General features: G+C 59.2%; 1 protein-coding gene across 6 annotated transcripts in view; it reads right to left on the bottom strand.

Annotated features, from left to right (window-relative positions):
* DNMT3A (DNA methyltransferase 3 alpha) overlaps nucleotides 1–26,382 on the bottom strand; it is a 47,888-nt gene extending 21,506 nt beyond the window's left edge. The window contains exons 1-4 of one of the 6 annotated variants that reach the window (XM_068143062.1): nucleotides 26,332–26,382; nucleotides 19,652–19,889; nucleotides 15,358–15,462; nucleotides 2,606–2,876 (exon numbers count right to left, since the gene is read on the bottom strand). In XM_068143062.1, the coding sequence (XP_067999163.1) occupies nucleotides 2,606–2,876; nucleotides 15,358–15,462; nucleotides 19,652–19,720 (445 nt within the window). In that variant the 5' untranslated portion in view covers nucleotides 19,721–19,889; nucleotides 26,332–26,382. Of the gene's footprint in view, nucleotides 1–2,536; nucleotides 2,877–15,357; nucleotides 15,463–19,651; nucleotides 19,890–26,148; nucleotides 26,264–26,331 lie in introns of those variants that run through there. The other 5 variants (XM_068143059.1, XM_068143065.1, XM_068143063.1 and 2 more) reach the window with 5 other exon arrangements.
* Nucleotides 26,383–27,247: the final 865 nt, after the last annotated feature.

Below are 27,247 nucleotides of genomic sequence, written 5' to 3' on the forward strand. Positions count from 1 at the left end.
GATGCTTGGGAGAACTCTCCAGCCAGCTAAGCATGAGGCAGCAGGAGCTAGAAGCAAACTAGGATCACAGAATCATGGAATCATTTTAGCTGGAAGAGACCTTCAAGATTATCAAGTCAAACTGTTAACCCAGCACTGCCAGGTTACCACCAAACCATGACCCTCAGACACCACATCTACATGGAAACCTCTCCAGGGAGGGGGACTCCACCACTGCCCTGGGCAGCCTGTTCCAGGCCTTTACAACCCTTCTGAGGGAGAAACTGTTCCTCATGTCCAGCCTAAACCTACTGTGGCACTATTTGAGGCTGTTTCCTCTTGTCCTATCATTCGTTCCTTGGGAGAAAATACTGACTTGGACCTCAATCCAACCTCCTTTCAGGGACTTGTAGAGAGACAGACCTCCCCTGAGCCTTTCTCTTCTCCAGACTAAACTACCCCAGTTCCTTCAGCTGCTCCTCACAAGACTTGTGTTCTAGATCAGCTTTTTTTGCACTTCTTTGGACACACTCCAGCCCCACAATGTCCTTCTTGGGGTGAGTGGTCCAAAACTGAACCCCAAACCAAACCCAGTATTCAAGATGCAGCCTCAGTAGTGCCCAGCACAGATAATTGCCCTAGAAGTGATCTGGCAGAATCCAAGCCTGTGGCTGGAAGGTGCTGATGTCTCTGGTAACCTCAGCAGAGACAAAGCTGAAGCACTGCAAATGGCTTCCAGGGAAGGGAAGCAACACGGCCACTGAATCCAGAGCTTGCTCATCGCTGGAACTGGTGCAGGACACCCCCAGGGCTGCCTCCAGCCCACTTCACCCTGCTCCTCACATCAGCCCATGCTGTGCTGACCCTTCTGGCTCAGCCTGTCTCATCTAGCTCTGTTCAGCACCACTCAGCTTGGCACTGGGGCTGCCCAGGGCATGCCCAGCCCAGCTACCTCCCCCCCCCCACCATCTGTGCTGCACTGCTGGCTCTGCCTTCTCTGCTCCCTCGGCTGCCTGCTCTGTGCCTCGTGACTGCGGCAGCATCTGCATTGCTCGACTCCTTCTCAGCCCTGCCTCATCTGTCTCCAGCCCTGCCTCTCCCAGCAACATGCCATCCCAGCCTCTCCCATCTCCATCCCACTTCAGCCTCTTCCACGTCCATCTCAGCCTCTCCCTGCTCCATCCCAGCCTCTCCTCCCTCCATTTCCAGCCCTTCCGTGTTCATCTCCATCTTTGTTCAGCGTGGCTGGCAGCCGGTCTGTGCTGACCCAGGCCAAGAAGACCTCAAGAGCCAGAGCCCCACCTTGTCCTCCCCATGTTTCTGCTCTGCAGCACCTGCGTCACTCACCCAATGAGAAATATGTTCCAGCTGGGGGTCCAGTTTGTGCCCACAGTCTCTGGTCTTGGCACACTGGAAGACCCTGGCTCTGTCTTCTTGGCAGAGACATGGCTTCAACCTTCCTGAGCCTTCTCTGCTCTGGGCTGAGCAGTCCCAGCTCCCCCAGCTTCTCACCACAGCACGGACACTCCAGTCCTTCAGCATCTTGGTGGTACCTCACTGAACTGTCTTGAGTCTGTCCATGTCCCTCTTATACTGGACCCAGCACTCCCAGTGTGTCCTCAGCTCACGGACACCACTCCTAATGCAGTCCAGGACACCATCTGCCTTCACTGCACAGGGACCTGCTGCTGGCTCTTGGTCAACTTGGTGCCCACCAGGAACTCCAGACCTGCACTGTAGGTAGCTAGGACCTAGCGTTCGGAAGATCTCGCGTTGTATGGGAAGATAGGGCCCCTCTCCTGATAGCCAATAGCGTTCAGTTTACGGAAGTGACGTAAACCTCAGTTATATAGTGTAGTGTCGTTCACTAATAAACGCCATTTGCCATCCACCACATTGGTGTCTGCAAGCTGATGGATCGAGCGGCCTGGGGTTGGCCGCCGTGCCATTCCTGAACCAGGTCGCCATGCCTATGACAGGCAACACTGCACAGCTGCTTGCCAGCTGAGTGGTGCCCAGCACATGCTGGGGCTCATCCTTAGCATGGTGCTGAGCCCACCATACTCTATGCAACACTCCATGCCTAGAGCAGCACTAGCACCAGAGCTGGAAGCTCCTTGGCACCAGGGAAGAATGAACCCACCCATGCCCACACCTCCCACACTGCCCGTGGCACATGCAGGGCTGCCATGCAAAGCGACACGAGCACCAGTGGGCATGCAGGCAAGGGCACAACTGTGCCACAGGGCATCAGCTGCATCAGCAGGACAAGGACCAAGCTCCCCTCCAGCTCTGGTGGGAGCAGAGCCCGGTGAGATGGGTGGCACAACCAGATGAGCATGCGAGGGCAGCCCCCAGCTCTAACCTGCTGCCCCACCCCAAATCCCGCCTGGCACCGAGGGGCTCAGCCCTCGCTCCTTCTCCTCATCCAGCAACACTGCCCAGCCCAGGGAGGGCATGCCAGGCAGGGCTGGGGGGTCTCCGGTGAGGTGCAGCGGGTGGGTGCCGGGCAGAGCCACAGCCCTGTAGCTGGGAGCCCTCAACGCTAAGGTCTTACTTTTCTCTGCGGCTTCCAGGAGTTTCCTCCTCCCACGTTTCTTCTGGGGATCGGAAGGGGCCAGCTCACCCTCATCGGCCGGGGTGTCCATGCCCTCCTTGGGGGTGCAGCAGCCGTTCTCCAGCGTCCGGCCTGTCTCGCCATCGGGCAGGCTCTCCGTCTCGTCCTCCTCTGGGCGACCACCCTTGGGGCTCGTGCCACCTTCCTCTGTGCCCTTCCACTGGGCACTGTCCCCTTCCACGTCACCGTTGGGCAGCGGCTCGGCAGGGCTGGCCTCTGGGCAGGGTGGGGGGCACTTTGGGATGGCTGCGATGTCTTTGGGGGTGTCACTGCTTTCCACCTGCCGAGGGAGAGGGAAAAGGAGCCGCGCTGGGTGCTGGCAGGGTGCCCAGCCTGCACTCCACCAGCCACCGCCAGCAGACCCCACAGCACCATCCCAGGTCGGCCAGTCCCATCCAGCCCCTGGCCCCCTGCCCTGGCACCAATTCCCCACTGCAGACGGCACAGCATGAAGGGTGACAGTCCATACACCCAGCGACACAGCACCAGGATGTGGTGATGCTCTGAGGACAAAAGTGCATTACGCCACAAAGAACAAGTTCCACCTCCTGCACCTCAGGATGCTGCTCACTGCAGAGGCTGGCAGGCTGCCCTCAGGACTAGGAGAAGTAGTCACAGAACCCTCAGGACATGGACATAGCATCACAACACTATGAGGACCACCACACAATGCCATGGCACCCACAGAACCAGGATATAAAGACATGACATCATCTGGATTAAGACACGTTGCCATGACACCCTCAGAAAAAAGACATGCTGCTGTGACACTGTCAGGGCCAGGACACATGGACATGGGACAAAAGGACCAGGACATGCTGCCATGGCACCCTCAGGACATGCTAACAGGACATCCTCAGGAGCAGGACATGGTGCTGTGGCATCTTCAAGACCAGGACATGGTGACGCAACACCTTTAGGACCTGGACACACAGCCATAACATTCTCCAGATGGGGGCAGAAGGCCATGGCACTATCAAAGCCCAAGACATTCTGCCATGACACCATCAGCTGCAAATCCTTCAGGACCAGGACACACAGCCATGACACTCTCAGGACAAAGACACCTTCAGCACTAGGCCACACTGCCATGGCACTCTTAGAGCAAGAAGACACTGCTGCAAGAGTTGGAGGACCAGGACACGGTGCCATGACACCTTAAGTACCAGGACACACTGCCATGAAACCTTCAGGGCCAGAGTATGGTACCATGGTACCCCAGGAGTGCTGCCATGGCACCCTAAGGAGCAGCTCATGTTGCAATGACACCTTCAGCTCCAGGACATACTGTATTGACACCTTCAGGACAAGGACACACATCCATGACACCCTCAGGATGGGGACACAAAGGACCTGGACCCTTAGGACGAGGACACAAGAATGTGACACCATGAGGACCTTGGTACACTGCCATGATGCTCTCAGGACCAAGACATGGTATCCTCAGGAGAAGAACATGCTGCCATGACATTCTCAGGACCAGGACACATGGGAGCCACAGTGTCAGGACAAGGATGCAGTGAAATAGCAGCCTTGTGACAAGGACATACAGCCATGGTGCCTTCGGGATGAGGACACACTGTCGTGACACCCACAAAAACATGACATGGGGCTGTGACATCCTCAGGACTAGGACACACAGCCACAGCACCCTTTGGAACAAGATACACAACCATGCCACACAACCATGTCAGCCTCAGGACCGGGGCTCAGTGTCATGATACCCTCAGGACCAGGACATAACGCCCTGAAACTCTCAGGAGCTAGACATTCTAGCATGACATCCTCAGGAGAAGGACACCCAGACACAACACCCTTAGGATACAGGAAACAAAGCCATGGCACCCTCAACACCAGGATACATGGTCCTCCTGATCAGGACACCCCATCATGGCACCCTCAGGAGCAGGACATACCACTGTGATGCCCTTATGACCATGATATGCCATGTCATCCTCAGGACCAAAACAAATGGAGGCAACACCATGAAGATCAGGACATGGAGCCACAGCACCCTCGGGACAAAGAAACAAGGATATGACACCACGGGAACATAGATACACTGCCATGATACCTTCAGGACCTGGATGTACCATAATGCCACCTCAGGACCCAGGCACAATGCTATGTCACCCACAGGAGCAAGATAAATGGAGCTGACACCATGAGGACCTGGATACACTGCAATGACACCTTCAGAACCTGGACTAAGGGCCATGAAACCTTCAGAACCCAGACATACCAGACAGGACATACCACCAGAGCACTCTTAGGACCTGGGCACAATGCTGTCACCTGCAGGACCAGGACACAATGCCACGACACCCACAGGAGCATGACACACGGGCATGGCTGGCGTGTGTGTCACAGGAGTGTGTGCGACAGGTGTGTGTGTGACAAGTGTGTGTGAGGTGACAGGGTCTCTATGTGTGACAGGTGTGTGTGTGACAGGTGTGACAGAGGTGTGTGTGTGTGACAGGTGTGAGAGTGGCAGGTCTGTGTTACAGGTCTCTGTGACAGGTATGTGTGTGACAGGTGTGTGATGTGTGTGCATGTGCGATGGGGGTGTGTGTGTGGTAGAGGTCTGTGTGTGTGGTGGGTTTGTGTGTGTCAGGCTTGTGTGTGTGTGATGAGGGAGTGTGTGTCAGGGAGCACAGGAAATGTGCTGCTGGCCCTGGTGTTTGTATGGAGCACAGAAGCAGCCCGGCGGTGCCGGTGCTTACCGAGCAGGTGCCTGCACATGACAGGCAGCGCCAATGTCAGCACAGGGCTGCAGGGTTGGGAATGGCACAGCCAGTCCCTGCTGTGCCACCAGCCATGGGAAAGCTGCATGGCACTGCATGGCATGGGCTGGCAGGAGCAGAGTCAGAGCGAGAGGAGTAGCCTGGCTCGGCAGTTTCCGTGGCCAAGGAGAGTGAAAGTGCTGCCGCGTCACTGCGACACCAGGTGCAGCCGTGGCAGGGCGGGCTCTGACACCCTGGTGGGACCCACTGCCACAGGGCTCAGCGCCCTCCCCCATGTGCTCCTGGGGGGTCACAGGAGGCTGAACACTCCAAGAACAGACACCCAGAGGTGCTGCCACTGCCTCCCAGCACCAGGAGCTGAGGAGGTGGTGCCTGGCCCTGTTTCCTGTGCCCCATGCTCACCTTGGTGAGTTTGTGCACTCCAGATGCCTGTGCTCACCTCCATGATTTTGTGCACCCCAGAACCCTGTGCTCACCTCTGCAGGCCTGTGCACCCCTCAGCCCTGTGCTCGTCCTTGCCAGCCTGTGCAACCTGAACCCCACCTTGACTCCGCAAACTTGTACATCCTGTGGCCCATAATCACTTCCACAAGGTTACCACTCTCATGCTCACCTCTGGAAGCCTGTGCTCCCTAGACCCACACACTTGTGTCCGTGAACTTCTGCAGCCCTGAGCCCCACATCCCACACCACAAACTTGTGCATCCTCTGCCCCATGCTCACTGCCACAAGTGTGCCAGCCTCATGCTTGCATCTGTGAGCTTGTGCATCTGAGCCCTGCACTTACCTGCCCGGGCACCCCTGTGCCCCTGAGCCCTCAACAAAGGCTTTGCCAGAAGCCAGGAGTGTCAGGGGTTTTGCAGAGTCCCAGGGAGGGAGAGGCCCCACGTTTGTTCCCAAGAGGGATGGGGTGCCGGGGAAGTGGTATGGGGCTGGTGCAGTGGCCGAGTGGCACAGGGGAAGCTGGCTGCAGTGCTGGGGTGGCACAGAGAGATGCCAGCTGCAGGGACACTCCTGCCCATTCCCAGCAAACTACATGTCCCAAGATACATTATACAGTGGCAATGTGCCAGGGAGAAAATGCTGAGCTGCCAGCCAGGCCTGGCATGAGTTGGGGTGCTTGCAGTGCCATAGGGGTGCCCAAGGCAATGCCCACCCTCCCCTGCCCCAGGGCCATAAGGTAGGAGACAAAGCAGGAGCTCCAGGGGCAACAGCAAGTGACAGAGGTGGCTTTGATTGCCAGGGCTTCCAGGATTCATGCCACAGGAGCCTCTTCCCCAGGCATGCCTGGCAGGTGGTGGGGAGTGTGGGCCGCTTACCATGGTGCATCCCCTCCTCGGGCTTGCACACCCTCTCGCCTGGCTGCCGCCCGCTTGGGTGCAGCTGCTTCCTCCCCACGCACGCTTCCTGCCTGCCTCGGCTGCTCCGGCTTGCTGGCAGTCACTTCCTCCACTCCCCTGCAAGCTCGCTGGCCCCAATGTGCAACATGTTGTGCCGAGGGGTCAAAAGCAGAGCCAGGAAGGAGGGCAGGATGGGTGATGTGGGCCAGGGGGAACCCCAACAGGGTGTTTGGCAGCACCGGTGGGTTGCTACGGCCACACTGGTGCAATGGCTCTCAGCTCCATGGAACTGCTCCTGAATTCTCTTGTGCTGTGCACCTCCCTGCACCAGGCTGGACCTGCTCCCACCTGGGGACAGCACGGTGATGGCACTTGTGCTGGGGATGTGTGTGCACCAGGAATCAACCAGGGTCACAGAATCGCAGAATGGTAGGGGTTGGAAGGGACCTCTGGAGATCATCTAGATCAACTCTCCTGCATGTTTGCCTAGATCAGGACACACAGGGTCACCATACAACCATGCACTGGGGACATGAGCCACCACCAGTCACAGACGTCCCTGACAGCCACTCCCCATGATGCTCTGAGCTGTGGAAGGCAACAAAGCCTGGTTACCACGGAGGGCACAGCTCGATGAAGCAGACACTGGTGCCATTAGGAGGGCTGAGGTGTTACAGAATCATGAATAGAATAGAATAGAATAGAATAGAATAGAATAGAATAGAATAGAATAGACCAGGTTGGAGGAGACTTTCAAGATCATCGCGTCCAACCTATCACCCAACACCACCTAATCAACTAACCCATGCAACCAAGCACCCTGTCAAGTCTCCTGAACACCTCCAGTGACGGCGACTCCACCACCTCCCCGGGCAGTCCATTCCAATGGGCAATCACTCTCTCTGTGTAAAACTTCCTCCTGACCTCCAGCCTGAACTTCCCCTGGCGCAGCCTCAGACTGTGTCCTCTTGTTCTGGTGCTGGCTGCCTGGGAGAAGAGACCAACCTCTGCCTGTTTACAACCCCCCTTCAGGTAGTTGTAGAGAGCAATAAGGTCACCCCTGAGTCTCCTCCTCTCCAGGCTAAGCAGCCCCAGCTCCCTCAGTCTCTCCTCATAGGGCTTGTGTTCCAAGCCCCTCACTAACTTCGTTGCCCTTCTCTGGACTCGTTCCAGCAAGTCAACATCCTTCCTAAACTGAGGGGCCCAGAACTGGACACAGGACTCGAGGTGTGGCCTAACCAGTGCAGTGTACAGGGGCAGAATGACCTCCCTGCTCCTGCTGGCCACACTGTTCTTAATGCAGGCCAGGATGCCATTGGCCCTCCTGGCCACCTGGGCACACTGCAGGCTCATGTTCATCCTACCATCAACCAGCACCCCCAGGTCCCTCTCTGCCTGGTTGCTCTCCAGCAAATGGTTAGGGTGGGAAGGGACCTTTAAAGCTCATCTAGTCCAACTCTCCAAAAGTCAGCAGGGACATCTTCAACTACAGCAGGTCACTGAGAGGCCCATTCAACCTGACCTGTTAAGTTTCCAGGGCTGAAGCATCTATCACCTCTCTGGACAACCTGGGCCAGTGTCTCTCCACTCAGTGCAAACAATTTCTTCCTTCTATCTAGAGTTAATCTCCCTTCTATGTCAATAGCCAGTTGGACTCAGTGGAGCTCCACCTGGGGAGGGATGATGAGCTAGTTGAGAGTGTATGGGTTAAAATTAAAGGCAGGACAGGGGAAGGAGATATTACTGTGGGGGTCTCCTACAGGCCACCTGACCAGCAGATCCAAGCAGATGAGGCCCTCCATAGGCAAATAGAAGCGGCTTCCAGGTCACAAGCCCTGGTCCTCATGGGTGATTTCAACCACCTGGATATCTGCTGGGGGGACAACACAGCAAGGCACCAGCAATCCAGGATGTTCCTGGACTGCATAGAAGACAACTTCCTCCTCCAAATGGTAGAGGAACCAACAAGAAATGGTGCTATGCTGGACCTTGTTCTCACCAACAGGGAAGGGCTGGTAAGCAATATGAGGCTCATAGACGGCCTTGGCTGCAGTGACCATGAAGCAGTTGAATTTAATATCCTCAGGGCAATCAGGAGGAAGTATTCCAAGCTCACGACCCTAGACTTTAGGCGTGCAGATTTTGATCGCTTCAGGGATCTGCTAGCCAAAGTGTCGTGGGACAAAGCCCTGGAGGGAAGAGGGACCCAGGACAGCTGGTCAGTATTCAAGGACCACCTCCTCTGTGTGCAGGAGCTCTGTGTACCAACAAAGAGAAAAGCAGGTAAGAATGCTAGGAGGCCTGCCTGGATGAGCAAGGAGCTACTGGACACACTATTACTTAAAAGGAAACTCTACAGGAAGTGGAGAGAAGGACAGCTAGAACAGGGGGGAGATAAGGAAGCTGCCTGAGCAGCAAGAGTCCTGGTTCGGAAAGCCAAAGCAGAGTTCGAATTGAATCTAGCCAGGGAGATTAAAGGGAATACTAAGAACTTTTACAGGTATATGAATGGGAAGAAGAAGACTAGGGAAGGTGTGGGCCCCCTCAGAAAGGAAAATGGTGACATGGTCACAAGTGATGAGGAAAAGGCTGAGGTACTTAATAACTTCTTTACCTCAGTCTTCACTGCAAGGGCCTCTAGCCACACTCCTGATGTTATGGAAGACAATGCCAGGGATGGGGAGGAAGAACTGCTCATTGTAAGTGAAGATCAGGTTCGTGATCACCTGAAGAACCTGAAAGTGTTCAAGTCCATGGGACCCGACGGGATACACCCACGGGTACTGAGAGAACTGGCAGATGAGGTTGCTAAACCCCTCTCTATTATATTTCAAAAGTCATGGCAATCTGGTGAAGTCCCCACAGACTGGAAAAGGGGAAACATTGCCCCCATTTTCAAAAAGGGCAAGAAGGAGGAACCAGGGAACTACAGGCCAGTCAGTCTCACCTCTGTGCCTGGAAAGATCATGGAGCAGATCCTCCTGGAGGCACTACTCGCTCAGAAGAATAGTGAAGAGGTGATTGGGAACAGTCAGCATGGCTTTGCCAAGGGCAAATCCTGCCTGACCAACCTGGTTGCCTTCTATGAGCAGGTGACAAAATTAATAGATGAGGGGCAAGCAACTGATGTCATTTACCTGGCCCTGAGCAAAGCCTTCGACACTGTCCCGCACCACATCCTGGTCTCCAAACTGGTGACACATGGGTTTGATGGGTGGACCACTAGATGGATAAGGAACTGGCTTGATGGCTGCACCCAAAGAGTGGCTGTCAATGGGTCCATGTCCCAGTGGAGGCCAGTGACAAGCAGAGTCCCTCAGGGATCAGTCCTGGGACCTGTCTTGTTCAACATCTTTGTGGGTGCCATGGACAGTGGCATTGAGTGCACCCTCAGCAAGTTTGCTGATGACACCAAGCTGTGTGGTGCAGCAGACACGCTGGAGGGAAGGGAGGCCATCCAGAGGGACCTTGACAGGCTGGAGAGGTGGGCACAAGCCAACCTCATGAAGTTCAATAAGAGCAAGTGCAGGGTCCTGCACCTGGGTCGAGGCAATCCCAGGCACAAATACAGGCTGGGCAGGGACTGGCTGGAAAGCAGCCCTGAGGAGAGAGACTTGGGGGTGCTGGTGGACAAAAAGCTCAACATGAGCTCTCAGTGTGCACTTGCAGCCTGCAAAGCCAATCAGATCCTGGGCTGCATCAGGAGAAGTGTGGCTAGCAGGTCGAGGGAGGTGATCCTCCCCCTCTACTCAGCCCTGGTGAGACCCCACCTGGAGTACTGTGTCCAGTTCTGGAGCCCCTATTACAGGAGGGATGTGGAGGTGCTGGAACGTGCCCAGAGAAGGGCCACAAGGATGATCAGAGGGCTGGAGCACCTCTCCTACGAGGACAAACTGAGGGAGTTGGGGCTGTTCAGTCTGCAGAAGAGAAGGCTCCGAGGTGACCTAATTGTGGCCTTCCAGTATCTGAAGGGGGCCTACAGGAAGGCTGGGGAGGGACTTCTCAGGATCTCAGGCAGTGATAGGACTAGGGGGAATGGAATGAAGCTGGAGGTGGGGAGATTCAGGCTGGATGTGAGGAGGAGGTTCTTCACCATGAGAGTGGTGAAGCCCTGGAATGCGTTGTCCAGGGAGGTGGTCGAGGCCCCGTCCCTGGAGGTGTTTAAGAGCAGGCTGGATGAGGCTCTGGCCAGCCTGATCTAGTGTGGGGTGTCCCTGCCCATGGCAGGGGGGTTGGAACTAGATGATCCTTGTGGTCCCTTCCAACCCTGACTGATACTATGATACCCTTGTCCTGTCTCTACACTCCGTTACCATCCCCTTTAAGTATTGATAGGCCACAGTAAGATCTCCCTAGAGCCTTCTTTTCTCCAAGCTGAACAACCTCAACTGGTTCAGCCTGTCCTCATAGCAGAGGGGCTCCAGCACTTGGATCATTGTTGTGGTCTCCTCTGGACCAACTTAAACATGTTCATGACTCTCCTGTGCTGAGGAGCCCAGAGCTGGACACAGCACTGCAGGTGGGGTCTCAGCAGAGCAGAGAGGCAGAATCCCTTCCCTGCTGCCCATGCTGTTTGGACGCAGCCCAGAAGACAGTTGCCTTTTAGGACGTGAACACACATTGGTGGTTCACATCCAGCTTTTCACCCACCAGTACCCCCAATTTCTCCTCTACAGGGCTACTCACCATCCCTTTATCCCCCAGCCTGAACTGATACTGAGAGGTGCCCTGACCCAGGTCAGGACCTTGCACTTAATCGTGTTGAACCTCACAAGGTTCACGTGGATCCACTTCTCCAGCTTTTCCAGGTCCCTCTGGATGGATCCCATCCTTCGGGCTTGTTGACATACATACTGGAATCCTTGTGGTTCTTGGCTGCCATCCCCTCAGTGTGGTACCAGGACCCCAGCCACTCCCAGTCCCACTCTTGCCTTTTATTTGGGGCTGCATCCTGGACACTGTACCAACAGCAATCACAGGGGCTGTATGGGCTTCCCAGGAGGAAATGGGAAGGGCAGCAAATGTGCTCTGAATTAGGCAGCTGCAGGGGCTTAATCCATCCATGGGGCCTGAGTCTGGCTGCAGGAGACCCAGAAGGGTAGCAGAAGCATGGTGGCATACTTTCATACTGTGAGGCCATGGCAGTGTCACCACGATGAGCATTATGACATTACTATCAGCCCTGGGACTGGGCAATGCCATCCTGCTGAGATCATATGTCCCTTACTGGGAGCTACATCACTCCCTACCCATGCAGGGCTGTGGGGGCTGCCATGCTGAATGCCACCCTGGTGCTATAGCCTTGCCCTTGGCAGTCTCTTCCCACCAGCACAGCAGATCCAGCAAGCTGTATTTTCAGGAGGCCATATATCTACCATGGCACTCATGCAGCTATAGTTCCCTGGGCACCACAATGCTGTGAGACAGTGCCAGGCTGTGCCAGGCTGGTGGGTCCTGCCATGTTGCAGTGGGACAAGGGGCATCATCTCTTGGCATGACAGCTTGCTGGGACAGGGACACCACAGCTGGCACAGTGGTGAGCATGCCCTGGCATCACACCCATTCACAAGCAGCATCTTCTCACCTCCAGCCCATCAACAGCTACCCCAGCGAAACCTGGTACGCTGGCTCCAGCAGCGTCACTGCTTTCCTGCCTGAGTTAGAACTGGACTCTGGCACACTGGGCACGCCGGTGCCACCGCTCAGATGCTGCCTCTGGGACAGTGAGGCACAAGGGAAGGGGAAGCCAGGACCCACCCTATGTCCCTGCCCCTCTCTGGCCACCCCGGCGCCTGTCCCCATCCCCGAGGAGAGCCCAGCGACAGGTCTGTCTTCCTGCCCACCCACCCACTTCCTCTGCGCTGGCCGGGCCCTGGGAACAAGCACAGCTTTTCTGCTGCTCCCCTCCCCTCTGCTGGGCCCCTGCCAAGGAGGCTGCTCCCGGCAGCCTGTTGGGCTGGAAAGCCCTGTGCCCGCCCCAGTGCCTTGCTTGCTGCCAGGGGGGACCTTGTCGGTTGGTTGTGCTGAGGACACATAGAATCGTTTTGGTTGGAAAAGACCTTTACGATCAAGACTCACCATTAACCCACCACTGCCAGGTCACCACTAAAATGTGTCCCTCAGCACCACATCTACATGGCTTTTAAACCCCTCCAGGGATGGACACTATCCTATTGCCCTGGGCAGCCTCTTCCAGGCCTTAGAAACCTTTCCATGAAGAAACTCTTCTACATGTCCAACATAAATCTCCCCTGAAAGAACTTGAGGCCGCTTACTTTTGTCCTATCCCTTCTTCTGTGGGAGAAGAGACCAACTGCCACCTCACTCCAACCTCCTTTCAGGGAGCTGTGGAGAGGTCTCCTCTGAGCCTCCTTTACTCCAGACCAAACAATCCCAGTTCCCTCAGCTGCTCCTCACAAGATGAATGCTCTAGATCCTTCATCAGCATAGTTGTTCTTCTCTGGACATGCTCCAGCTCCACAATGTCCATCTTGGAGTGAGGGGCCCCAAACTGAACCAAACCCAGTATTAAAGATGCAACCTCAGCAGTGCTGAGAACAGTGAGACAATCCCTGCCCTAGTGCTGCTAGCCACACAGGTGCTGATCCAACACAGGATGCTGCTGGCCTTCTTGGCTACGTGGGCACACATGCTGATGCTAAGGACAAGTCCCAGCAGAGGGATTTGGGACAGCTCCAAACACTGCAGCGCTCATGCAAACCCCCTTTCCAGGGTTTGCAGCACCAGCCCCTGCCCAATCCTGGGGAGCTGTCCAGCTGGGTGACATGGGATAGGCAGCCCCGTGGCCATACCTCCTCTGCAGGAGGAAGGTATTTGGAGAGCCGCTGCCTCATCCATGGCACCAAGGCACAAGGGTGTGTCCCACTACTGAGCCTGTGCTGGACCCTGCTGGGGATTGGGAGCATGGAAGAGTCTGGCACTGCATAGCACAGTGCATCTCTATGTGGTATGGGATGGCTCAACCAAAGTGCACCACAGGACAGCATAGTATGACCTGGCATGGCTTAGTGCAGCATGGCTCACCAACACCATGATACATGTCCCTGCAGGGCTGTCCTCAATCAGAACCCCTGGATCAGCTCTCACCAGACAGGGGTTCCATGGAGATTCACTCACCTCAGCCCCTCCAGGGCAGCGGGCTGGGGCAGCTCAGTGCCCAGACCCACTTTGACCCCCTCCCCATACTGGCAAGCTCCATCCCCACACAGGGCTCATGTCCCTGCCCAGGCATAAGCTGAGGTGGGTGCTCAGCACTCTCCTGACATGTATCTACTTGCTGAATCCTGGTGAACAGGGTTCTGGAGACCCTCAGCCAGACCCCAAGGAGTTAGCCTGCTCCCCTAGGGTCCCCAGTCTGGTGGCCCCAGAAGAGGGCTGCTCCTGCAGGCACTGGCACAATGGGGAGGATATTTTTAGCACCTCACACCTGTCTGGGGCTTTCCCCAGCATCCTGGCAGTGCCCATGGGGCTGTGGAGCTTGCCAGCTCCAATTGCTTGGCAGCAGGACCTGCTGGCTGGACAAAGGGGCTGGTGCCATGAATGGGGCAGGTGTGGCACAAGGGAAAAAGCAGTAAGAGCAGCTAGAATGGGCACCCATTGTGAGCCAGTCAGCTCTTCTGCAGGAGGCCTGGGAGGTGCCTAGCATTGTGGCAACATTGCCATCCATCCTGGGGCATTAGAGAGGGCTCCTGGGGCCGCCTGCTCTTATGGGCAAAGACCTCCTGGTTCCCAGGCTCGATCTCTTCCTGACAACTTTCCCCAGTTGTTCCTATGCCAGCATTGTTCTTCCACCCAAACGGCTTCCCCCCGCCCCAGCACGTACCTCCCTCTCCTCTGCATTTACAGCCAGCCTCCAGAGCCTGCCTGCCTGCTCCCAGCCCTGCACCACATCCAGCCCCATCACACCCCTGCTCGCCCCCACACGTTGGCTTCCCTGGCCCTGCTGCTGTGAAGGCACAGATCCAGCACATGGATCAGGATGTGGACACATCAAAGCACGGGATTAACCCTTTATGCAGCTGGAAACCTCAGCAAGGAGGTTTTTTTCACCCTTCTAGCAGTGAAGGTGCCCCACCCTTGATTGTTTCTGTCCCACTGTCCCCTGCTATGAGGACAGGGACACTGCTGAAGCCCAGGGTGATGATGTGCATCTTTCCTCTGGGGATTCAGTATCCCTTGCCGAGCCCTGAACAGTTTGGAGTGGGCATCACCTGTGAGGCAGGAGCTGGGGAAGCTGGGGTAGGGCCCAGCCCTGCATGCCCATATCCATTTTGTTATTGCAGCTGCTGGCATGAGCCCAAGAGCTGTGCACCTTCACCTGGTGCCTGGCTGGTCACAGCAGCCAGAGGGCTGAGCAGCTTCATGGTGGCTGAGGACACACACAAGGGTACCAGCTCCTCAGATGGGGAGCAAATGCACGGCGGGGCTTCAACCAGAGCCACACTGAGGAGTAAGTTGCCGCCGCCAGGCACAGGAAGCATTTACCAGGGGCTGGAGGCTGCTGGGGTGGCGAGCAAGCAGCTGCATGTCCTGCACACAGGGAAGCTGCGGGGGCCAGCTGCATGCCGGAAGCCATAGTCTCCCACCAACACAGCAAAGGGGCAGAACAGCCCCATGGTGGGGGACACCCCACTGCGCCCAGTGCCCACTGGCTCACCTGGGCATGCTTGCGCTTCCGCCCAGGCCGCCCAGCTTTCCTCATGGGCGTCCCTGGCTCCTGCTTCTCCTCCTTGCTCTGGTTCTCCTCAGGCTCCTCTTCCCCCTGCGAGCCAGAGATAGAGAGGATGGTTATGCCATCGGCCCCAGGGCTGGGCAGCCTGGGGTCTCGGGCACGGCTCTGCTCAGCGTTGAGATGGCTGGCACCAAGGGTACACCACAGAGGGCTGCACATGGTTGGGTGCCTGGCATCATCTGGCATCAGCAAGCCTGTGGCCTCCAGGGCACCTTTAGAAAGGGTGATTGTGGCTCCTGCCAGGTTGGGGCTGCAGCACAAGGTGGGTACCATCACTGGGTGAACCCTCCTATACATGCTTCTGCTCCAGCCAGCTCTGGAGTATGTGCTCACCCCTGCAGCCTGCAAGCACCCTAAGCATGTGGGAGTTGGGGCTTCTGCATTGTGGCATGCAGAAAGGCCTGCATGGACCCCATGGCATGGCATGGCACAGCAGGGGCCATAGAGCTCCCTGGGGACAAGGACAGGCAGCAGGAGCCAGGGTGTGCTCAGAGCAAGGTGTCTGCACGCTTTTGGGGACTGCACCCCCTTCTCCATGCTCTGCCTGAAGCAGCTGCCAGTGCCCCACCACCCCACCCCCACCTCCCCAGCACCGTGCCCCAGCTCTGTGTGCTGGCAGGGTGCCCACACCAGCACAGGCAGTGGAGCAGGAACCTGGCCCCGGGAAATGAACCTGCTCCCGCAGTGGCAGCACCCGCCCAAGGATGGTGTTGTGCCGGAGGCCACGCTTCCTGCTCAGGGTCCTGATCCCTGCCTGGGGGTCCCACGCCTGGTGCTGCGTCCTGGCAAAGGGACGTGTCCGCAGGGTGAGGCTGCACAGGGCCCCTCGCGTGTCCGGTGGCGGTGGCGAAGCTGGTTTCACCTGAGCCCCAGAAGATCCCGTCGGCAGCAGCCAAGGCAGGAAGAGGCCACAGAGGGGGAGCAGGGGAAGGAGGAGAGGCCGGCGGGGGGCTGGCGAGGGAGAGGCCAGGGAGGGGATGAGACTGGCAGCCAGACAGCGCAGACATCCAGCTGCACTCGTGTGGCCCTGCAGTCATGGTGGGCGCCAGTCCCAGACACATTCTTGCTGCCTGCTGCTGCCTTCCTTTTCCCTGGGCCTGGGGTGGTTGCAGGCAGCGATGCCCACAGCATCAGCACATCCCTGCTAGGCTCCAGCCTGAAGGTCCCGCAGGGCTGGGACACACCATGTCCCATGGCCATGGCACCCCACAGCTGTGGTGCCCCAGACCAGCTCCCTCCCACCCCTGCCAACCCAAACCATGCCCCTCAATTCCCATCTCCCCCTGTCAGGAGTCGTGCATGAGTGTTTAGAATGGATAGAATGGAAAGGTCTGGCAGGGTGTCAAATCCTGCAGCTGGGAGAGGATGCAGCTGGGGGGCACATGGTGGGTGTTGGTGAGGCAAGGGGTGTTCTACAGGATCCCCAGGCAATGCTCCCTCTTCTGGGAGACTGCAGTCCTTTACAGGGGTCTCTTTGTGCTGCCCCAGGCCTGCCTCACCGCCTAAACAGTGGCAACAGGCACAGCTGTGATTCTTCTCCCAGCAATGCCCTGTGCTGGCAAAGCAATGCTGGGCACAGTGCCTTGCCTGCCACAGCAACCCCAGCTCCTCCCATGGTGCACAGGACACCCTGGTGCAGAGCTGCAGGAGGGACCCCCACCCCGACTTGGTGCTCAGGGATCCATTTTGCTCCCCATGCTGTGCCCAGTACATGGAACACTGGCATGAAAGACACTGCAGTGCCAGAGGGACACTGCAGTGTTGGGGGCGGGGGTCCCTGATGCAGGGTCAGGGAGGTGCTCCCAGCCCGGGGGCGTACAAGATGAGCTCCCTGTGGCCCTGCCACGGAGATCAGCACAGTCTCCATACCAGTGAGCTGGGGGATGCAGGGCCTGGGGCAGGACCGGGGCTGAAGGGACCCCCATCCAGGGCACCGTATCCCAAAATCAGAGCAGGCATCGGGGAAGCAAGAATGCAGCCCAAGCATGAGCAAGGCTTGTGCAAAGCCCTGAGAGGTGGATCCGCTGTCCCCTTCCCGGCGTGGTGGAGCTGGTGCTGCAGCCCCTCGCTGCCCGCATCCTGCCGGGAGCTGAGTCATCTCCCCATACATCACCCTGCTCCTCGCCGGCTCCTCTCCCCAGGGCTCGTCCAGGCGCGGGGCTGCATGGCACGTCCCTGGTGTGCCCTGCTCCTGCGCCACTGCCAAGCAACAACCCAGAGGGAAACCACCGCCAAGGAGGGAGGAGGAGGAAAAGCTGCTGCATGACGCAGTGCTGGCTCTGCAGCCGCTGTGTCGGGTCCCAGCTCCCGGCTGCACTAGGGAGACCTTGGCAGTGGAAGGAAATTGGCCTGGCTGGGCAGGAGAATGGGGGTGCAGAGACCCACCCCAACTCACACAGGAGCTGGAGCTCAGCCTTGCCAGGCTTGTGCTGAGAGCCGACAGCCCTGGCATGACCTACAGCACTGTACAGCCTCATTCTCCTGGACCCCTTGTTAGAGGTGACCTCTGCGGGGGAGGGGATGCTGTGTCCCGGTGGGGTCAGGCCAGGACAGTGCTCTGCTGGGCGTGCTCGCGGTGAACTTGCTGCCAGCCCACGTGGGGCACTGGCACCCGGGGGATCAGCACGAGCACTGGCAGGTCCTGCTTTCGAGGGTGAGCCAGGTTGCACTGCAAGCGCCAGTTTCTCCCACGGCTCTTCCTTGCATCCCTCCACATGCCACAGCCCCACTCTCCAAGCCAGCTCTGCCACATACCCCCAAGAACTGCACCAAAACACAGGGTCAGCTGTCACATCCACCTCCTAGGGTCTGCCCCACAGCCTCGGCTCACATTCCTTGTGCCAGCAATTGATGCAGGTGGGATCGGCCACATGCTGCTGCCCTGGCATAGGCTGCCATGTGCTAAACCATGGTACTGATCAGCTAACCCCTGGTTTACTTGTCCCCCCCCAGTCATGCCACAAAAGTACCAAAGGACACATGGCTCAATCCATCCAGCAGCCCAGAGTGATGGCTGGAGGATGGGGAGCACTGGCACAGAGACCAGCCAGGCTTGACCTGGAGGCTCAGAGTAGTTGCCACGGTCAAGCTGGCCTGGAGGAACTGGGATGACCCCAATCCCCTGCTGCCCGCAGCAGGACGGCAGCCAGCTGGCCACCAGCTCCAGTCCCCACGCCTTGACCAGGGCAGGCCCTGCCCCTGTGCCCCCCCGGACGCTGCTTCTCTCCACAGGAAGAGTGATGCCTTTGCCAGCACTGGGAGCGCCACGCAAGCCTGGCATGTCCATGTGTAGCAGCGAGCAGTGAGGACAGGATCAGAACCTGCCATCCCCTCTGGCTCCGACCGCCACAAACCCAGCACAGCCTCTCGCCCACTGCTACACCCCAACCAAGCTGGCCCCTGCTGAGCGCTGCAGCAGACAGGGCAATTTGAGGGGCAGCCCTTCCCCACAGAGCCGCTCTCCAGACAGGGATGCTCGGGGGGAGCATGTACTAGGGATAGGGTCCATGCACCAGGGCTGAAAACCCTGGGTATCATACACTGATAAGAAGGTGAGCATGCACCACATGCCACCTGGCACAGGGGGGTTACTGTTCCTTCCCCAGCTGCAGCATTGCACATAAGGAGGCAGGAGAAGGACAGGGATCCCCTAGTCCCTGCAGCAGGTAGCCCCCCCACAATGGAGCATCAAGACTGGCATGAGGGTTTGAGCTTGGGTCTTGTGGTGAGGCTACAGGGCCACCTCTCATTGCATGTCCTGTGTCCCCATCCCACTGCCCCACAGTCCAGGTTGTATGTCCACTCAGCCCCAGAGCCGGGGGACACCCCCTACCCCAGCAGCCTCCTCCCTGCAGCCAGGCTTGTCCCAGCCCTGGCTGCTACTGCTGAGAGATGACAGCAGGTCTTTGCTGCCCTGTCCTCTCCCCACTGCCAGGAATAGCTCAATCCGCACTAATCCCAGCTGCAGCTCAGGGCTCCCCTGGCTTGGCACCTTATTCCCCACTGTGACAAGGGGGAGAGGGTTTTGCACATGGCAGAGGGGACCCTACACTCCCTTTATCTGCACACCATCCAGCCAGACACAAACTTGACCCCCAGAGCCCACCAGTACTCCAGCACTGCTTGTATCAGGCCAAGCCCAGAATTAGGGATGTCCACAGAACAACCAGGTCACCCCCCAACCCCCCCACAGATTCCCTGAGCTATGGCAGGACCCTACCTTGTGTGTGTCAAGTGCTTCACGGTTTGAAGTAGGGCTGCTGGTGTCGAGGCTCCCACTGGATGGCATGGTAGGGAGCAAGGGTGGGTGTCTGGGACTGTCAGCTCTTCAGCACCAAAGCAGGTCCTGCTGCTACCACCACTCTCTGGCTCTCTGCACCACGGAAGGGGTCCAGGAGCTGTCACCCAGTGCAGCGGCCAGCCCTTGCGTCCCACCACCTGCTTGGATCCTTCTGCCCCTGCAGGAAGTAGAAAGGGTTGGGACTGAGGGGGGAACGCCAGCCCCACCGCCCCTCGGCTGCACCACGCCCTGGCCCCCGGCAATTATTAACACACCACAACCTTGACTCAGCTGGGCTGGGCTGGGGGCCCTTGTCCCTGGCATTGCCCTGGCTGCAGGGGGCACAGCGTGGGGTGCATGGCACTGGCTGTGCTGGCAAAAGGTGCAAGGTGCAGTGTGGGGTGCATGGGACATTTTGAGGGGTACACAGTGCCCAGCATGAGGTACTCATCACACCACGCGAGCTGCCTGCCACAGGGTGAAGACTGTGGGGTGTAAGGTGTGGGGGTGCAGGGTAGGGTGCATGAGGTAGGATACAGAACGTGCAGGGTGCAAGGCACAGAGTATCCACGCTGCAGGGTGCAGGATGCAGAACACAGGGTGCAAAATGCAGGGTGTGTTCTGTGGAGTACAAGGTGTGGGGTGCAGAGGGCAGGTTGCATTCTGCAGGGTGCAGCTTGCAGGTGCAGGGTGTGAAGTGCAGGGCGGGGGGGTTCCAATAGGGGTTGTGGAGGAGGCTGAGCCCCGGCACCTGTTGCTATGGCAAATGCTGCATTAGCCATGGCCGAGGCTGCTGTTGCCTTTGGCACCAGAGCTGCAATTTGTTTCTAGAGCTTTCCAGCTGCAGCCTGTTCGCTTGCTTGCTCCCAGCCGGCAGGCGGGTTGGGGGGCTGCTGGCGGGGGGACTATGGGCAGGCAGGGCCACTGATGATCAGATCTGTCACATCCCGTTTGTCCCTATGGCTATCTACAATGGGGGGCTGCCTGTGAGGGGTGGAGGGGTCCCCATCAGGGCTGCAGCTTCTCCTGCCCCCTCCAGCTGTACCCACCACATGCACAGGGACCCTCTAGGACTCGGGGTGCTGGGCTGGAAGGTGGGAAATGGGAGAGTGGGAGATGAGTGGGAGCTTAGCTGTTCCTGTCTCAGCTCCCTCAGCATGGCCCCTCTCGCAGGGAGGGCTGGGGTGGGACATGGCAGGGGGATGAGGAAGGGGGTGCAAGGTGTAGGTGCAGGCTGGGGGTGCAAACTGGAAGTGGGGGATGCAGATGTAGGAGTCAAGCTGGGGTGCTGTGTGTGGGCTGGGGGTGCAGAATGCAGGCTAATTGTGCTGGGTGCAGAGTAAGACCTGGGAGTGCTGAATGGGAATGGGGGATGTGGGCTGGGGGTGCTGGGTGCAGGATGAGACCTGGGAGGGCAGGATATGGGTGTGGGATGGGAATGTGGGATGAGTGTGGATACAGTACATAATATAGAGATGTGGGGTGCAGGCTGCCTCCCCCGCAATGGCCAGACCTGTGCCAGATGCCAGTCAGGGGCTTCCCCATCCTGAGGCACTGGCCCGGCCAGCCCCATGCCACAAAGGGCCTGGTCACACTCTTTGCCTTCTGCCACTGATGGACTCTGCCCCACACTGGCAGTCCAGGTACGGCTCTGCCCCTCTGTGGGGAGCCTGGGCTGCCACGGAGCACCTCCAACGCCCACATGCTGCTGCTTCCTGCACGCATCTGGTAGATGCTGTGCCACCAGCACTATGGCACAGTTTGGCACAGCAATGTGCACCTCAGTCCCATGGCCCTTCCTGTAAGCTGCCTCCTTGGAGTGCTGCTCGTGAGCGTGAAGCTGCCCGAGCCCCCTTCCTTGCTCCCATCAAGCTGTGCCACAACAAAGCCCTGGCTGTGGGCACGGGAGGACACGAGCCATAGATAAGTATCTGGGGACACCCCAGCAGCACCCCTGCACCGCGGCAGGAGTGCCCCAGCCCCCTCAGGGGGGTCCCCCGTGCCCAAAGAGCGGAATGACAATGTCCCCAGTGGGTCCTTGATGGCATGTGATACGTCTCTAGGAAATGGCTCAGGCACCCCCAGACCCACGACACCGGGGTCCCTCCGGCCCCCAAGCCCAGCCCCACTGCACTGGCGTCCCTCTGGCAGCCCCTGGGGGGCAGGTGAACCCCCCCCCAACCCGGTTTCCCCGGTGCTCGTACGGCCACTAACTGCCCTTCTTGGCGCTGCCGAAGGGCCAGCTCGCAGGGCTTTGGTTCGCTTCCAGCCAACATGGTCTCCGAACGCTCTAAAAATAGTTGGGCTGCGTACAAAACCCCGCGGCAGCTCCGGCCCGCCGGCCGCTGTAACAAAGACGGGGAGAAACCGGCCGCACCGGCTGCTTCCCGCTCTCCCCAGCCCCACCGCCGGCTCGGCGGGGACAGCCGAGCGCGGTCCCACCGGGAGGGTCCATGCGGCTAACGCGGAAGCCCCCCCGGCACCGGCCCCGCTCCTCCGCGCTCTTACCCGGCCGAGGCTCACAGGATGTAGGGGACGGGGCGAATGGGGGGGGGGGGGGGGGGGGCGGCTGTGGTGTCGTACCCCCCACCTTAGGCCGCCGGAACCCTTCTCCCGCAGCGCCGGGACATCCCCTCGCCGACGCAGCGGCTTGGCGGTGGCGGCGGGGACACACACACACAGAGAGACCCTCGTCCTGTGCCGAGGCGCGGGGAGGGACTCACGGCGCCGCTTGCCTCCTGCCTCCCTATTTAAGGGCTCGGGCCGGCCTCAGGGCTGACGGTGAGCGGGGGAACCGGCAGCTCCCAGCCCGCGCCGTGCCGCTCCCGCACTCCGGGGCCCCGGCGAGTCACACTCGGCAGAGGCGTTCCAAAGTAGGTTACCTGCGACGGGGGGATGAGACACGCCGCGTTAACAAAAAAAAAAAACAAAAAAAAAAAAAACACCAACAAAAAAAACCCAAACCTTTCCCCTCCCCTACATTTAGGGACCTCACCGGCGCCCGCCGCTGCTGTGCCGCAGAAACCCAAACGGCCATTTTAGGTGCTGGCGAGCAGGGTCCCCGCAGACCCCCACGCAGGTGGCGGGTGACACGTTCACCGCAGTCCCCCTCACTCCTGTCCTAATGTGACCTCGCGTGTAGCATCCCGCCCCCCTCCCGGCGCGGTGACACCCATCGCCAGGTTTGGCTGGGGTCCCTCGTGTATCTCCGCCCCGCCGGTGGCAGAAGGGACCCTGTCCAAACGCCTCTCCCGTGACAAGTGCCGCAGCGTATTATTATTGTTGTTGTCACTTTGAGTCACCGCCACCCCCGGGCAGCCGCGCTCCTCCTCCTCCCCAGCACCGGGGATGAAGTTCAGCATTGACTCAGAGGGGCCTGGAGCTGCGTCCGTGAGTCACCCCCCATCCCCTGCACCCCCTACCCCTGACTCACGGAGGGGGCCTCCCCCCAAGCCCCAACCCCCCCCCCCCCGTTGCCGTGGGGGCAACGGGGATGGAGTGGGCATCCTCCAGGGCATGAAATGTAACTGAGTGCCGGCAGCTCCCCTGCGATCGCCTCCAACAGATGGTTGCACCAAAACCACGGTCGCGAGCAAAGCATTGACCTCATCGCCCATAATTACAACTTAGGAGCCAAATATTTGGCCACACTGTTGGGGGGTGCATATGGCCACAGGCAGGGAAGCTCCTGCTCACCCGCCCCTGCAGTGGCTCCTGCACTCACCACAGCCACCCAGGAACCACTAACAGGTCCCGCCAGGAGGGTTGAGGGGAACCCCAGAATGGTTGGCATCACCAAACTGGTCTCATACTGCACCCGGAGGAAATGGTGTGCGGTCCTGAGAAGCACTCCAGGTGCAATATAGGGCCCTGCACTGCACCCTGAAGAGTGCATGGCACAACACTACACCCCGGGGGAGCAATGCAATGCATTGTGCTGCACCTCAAAAGCAATGCACTGCACAACACTGCACCGGAGGGTGCAACATAGAACTCTACACTGCACCCTGGGGATCAGTGTACTGCCCTGTGCTGCACCTTGGGGAGTGTGCTGCACTACACTGCACCCCACAGAGCAATGCATTGCCCTGTGCTGCTGTGTCCCTAGAGTGATGCATGGCACCTCACTGCACCCCAAGAGTGAAGCAGTGCCATGACACACACCACAGACCCTGGCACTGGGTTTTAGTGCGGTTTGGCAGGTGGGACAGTGCAGCCCTGGTGGAGTTTATGAACTGAGCTCCCCAAGCTGTGGGAACACCTCGCCACAGGACACCATGCAGCTCAACATGCTCAGCTTATTAGGGGAAAAAAGGCTGGGAGATGATCTGATTATGGTGAGGAAGTGCCACTGTGGGCAGAGCCCCCAGCGTTGCTGAAGCCTCCAGCTGGCAGCAGAGCAGGTCCAGGAGCAAAGCTGGGGTGGTTCAGACTGGCAGCCAGGCACATGCTTGGAACTGGGAAGGGCGGTTAACTGCAGGAACAGGCCCAACCGGTGGCAAGAGCATGGCAGGCAAGTGGGACAGTGGTGGGAAGAGTGGGACGGTGGAATGGTGACTCAGCCCAATCCCATCCAGGCTGCCAGGTTTGGTGAAGTTGCTTGGTGCAGCCCCACAAGTCTCACAATGAGGTGGTGGCACCAGTGGGTGTTCAGGTGGTGGCATTAAACCCCCAAACCAACTGCAACCTCAAGGGCAAGTGGATTCCAGAACCAAAACAGAATGCAGATGACATCTCCCACCCCAAGAAACATCACACCCAAACACCCCTGGCGAATCCTGCAGAGCCAGAGCCACTGCAGCACGTGTGTGTCTGGCACACGCACGTCCCAAGCACACGCACACACGCGCCGGTGGTTACCTGGCAAGCCCACACACTTCCCTATGGCCTGGGGCAGACAGAATGCATGGGAAAGCATTGGGCAGGGACGTGTGGGTGTGTCAACCTAAAAATACTCACACGGAAATCACCACCTGAAGGCCCTTGAGAGGCCACCATGGCACTGTGACAGGGTGGCAGCACCACTGGTCACCGTTAAGGCAGGGACGTCACCTGCAGTCAGTATCTCCGTGGTCATGTGGACAGCCAGGGCAAAGCCCGAGCTGCAGTGAGCATTGCCAGTATCTTGCCTTTCCACAAGCAGTGGCAGGCGCTTCGTGCCACGAAATAAGGCTCCCGTGAGGAAGTTTTGAGCTGACTCAGCACAAAAAGGCCAACATGGGCACGGGAGCTGCTGGGAGCAGTTGCCGGCTACCACAACATCCACTTCCCATGGCCACTGGTTTGCTCAGGGCTGATGCCGTGTCCCCCGCTTGTGTGTTTCCCCAATGGGGTGGGTGATGGGCAGCATTTAGCACAGGTGGGAAGGATGCAGGTGCCCACTGTGGCAGTCCTGCCTCCACCGCTGCTGCTGTGCTCAGTGCAGCAAATGTGAGCACCGAACGCCAATCCCACGGTGACACCATCTACGTCACACATAGGGAAGAAATAAAGAAAGAGGAACTGAGGAAGAGGAACATTTCATATGCCCACAGGTCCCTGCACCACCAACACCCCAAAACCCGGGATGTGGTGGGGGTAAAGAAAAAAAGATAAGCTGAAGGAAGTAAGGAAGTGAGTGGGTGGCCAAACTACTCCACTGAGGCCGGGAGACAGGCACCCAGTACGCTGCCACCCTGTGCCCTGCTGCCCCCTCCCTGCCCTGGGCTTTTCAGGCTCCCCCGGGGGGTGTTATTTTAGCTGCAAAAATAGAAAACTTTTGGCAGGCGGACGCCACCTACACACACCCCCGGGGCAACGCCACTGCCGCCCGAGGGAGGGCAGTGCAGGGCCGGGGGGCTGTGGGCTGCGACCCCGCACCGGAGCCAGGGTGAGCAGAGTACACGTCCTGGCTCTCCACAGTTCCCCCGGCTCCCTGGGGTATCACTCCGGGGCTCTCCGCAGGTCTCGCCCCGGGGGTCTCCGCAGCTAAGCGATGGGGCTGGGACATACGCACACACACTCCCCCACTCCGGGGACCTCTCCCTCGTAGCGGGGCGCGGGCCGGGCCGGGCCCCCCGCGCTGCTCTTCAGCCGCCCGGCGCTGCGCTCAAGGACACGGCGGCGCCGCGGGGGCCCGGCCGAGCCCGCCGGGCCCCGCCGCCAAGCACCCCCCCGCTCCCCCAACCCGTCCCTTCCCCCGCCCGCCGAGCGGGGCCGGGCCGAGAGCGGGGGCGGCGGCGGGGAGCGGGGCAGGAGGGGGGGAGGCCGAGGCGGGCCCCGCGGGTGGCGACCCGGCCGCTGCCATGTTTTCCTGCTCGGCGCCGAGCCTGAGGGAACGGGGGAGGACGGGACACGGGACGCGGGACACACACCGGGGAGGGACGGCACGGAGGCGGGGAGGGCGTCGGCGGGGAGTGTGTCGGCGGGGAGTGCGGGAGGGACCGTGCGGAACCGACCCGAATTGAGCCGAACCGAACCGAGGCGAGTCTTGCCGAACCGAGGCGAGCGGTGCCGAACTGAGCCGAGTCTTCCCGAACCGAGCCGAGTCTTGCCGAGCCCGGCGGTGCCAAGGGAGGGTGAAGTGGTTTGCCCCATGCCGGGGGTCAGTGGGGGCCAGTTCCTGTCCGCAGTGCCGTTACCTGGGCCGGTGCGGGCCCGGCGCGCCGTGCCGAGCCGCCGCCGCTGCGCTGCCCGGCCAGGCCTCCCTCCGCCCGCAGCGCCGCCGCCTCTACTGCAGCACCGAGCCGCGCCGCGCGGTCCTAGCGCCCGCCGCCCGCGCCAGCGCAGCCGGACCCACTGGGCCAGGCAGAGCCATGCAGGGGCGGGCAGGGTCGGACTGGGATTCGTCGGGTGTCATCGGGGATCGGCAGGAATGGGACGGTCCGGGTAACGCTGGGCTTTGCTGAGCTCGGCTAAGCCAAGCTGTGCCGTGCCGTGCCATGCCGTGCCATGCTGTGCCAAGCAAGACCGTGCCAGACCAAGCCAAACGCTGTCAAGGGATGTGTGGTGTCAAGCAAAGCTCGACTGAGCCAAGCCAAGCTGACCCAAACCAGGTTGGGTTGAGCCAGTGCTAGCCAAGCAGTGCTGAGCCAGGCCAGACCATGGTGAGGCAACCTGTGCTGTGCCATGCCAAGCTGTGCTGCGCTATACCAAGCCAGACCATGGCAGACCAAGCTAAGCCAGGCTGGGTCAACCAAAGCAAAGTCAATGGCTGTGCAGTGTCAAGCCAGGCCAGATTGGATTGGGACAAGCTGAGACAAGCCAAGCCAGGCTGGATCAGACTGGGTTGAGCCAATGTTGACCATGCAGTGCCAAGCCAGGCCAGACCACTGTGAGCCAACCTGTGCCAAGCCAAGCTGAGCTGTGCCACATTGTGCTGGGCTGAGGCAGGCTGGGCCAAGCTGAGCCAGGCAGAGTCCAGCATCACTGAACCATACCGACCAGATCTGAGCAATTCCAGGCCATGCCAAGCTGTGCCACCCTATGCCAAGCAGTGGAAGGCCAAAACAAGTTGTGCAAGGCCATGCAGTGCTAAGTCAAGCAGTGCCATACCTA

The sequence above is a fragment of the Melanerpes formicivorus genome, unplaced genomic scaffold (genome assembly GCF_026170545.1).
Source record: "Melanerpes formicivorus ecotype bairdi unplaced genomic scaffold, bMelFor1.0.p_v2 SCAF_9, whole genome shotgun sequence".
Classification (NCBI taxonomy): Eukaryota; Metazoa; Chordata; class Aves; order Piciformes; family Picidae; genus Melanerpes; species Melanerpes formicivorus.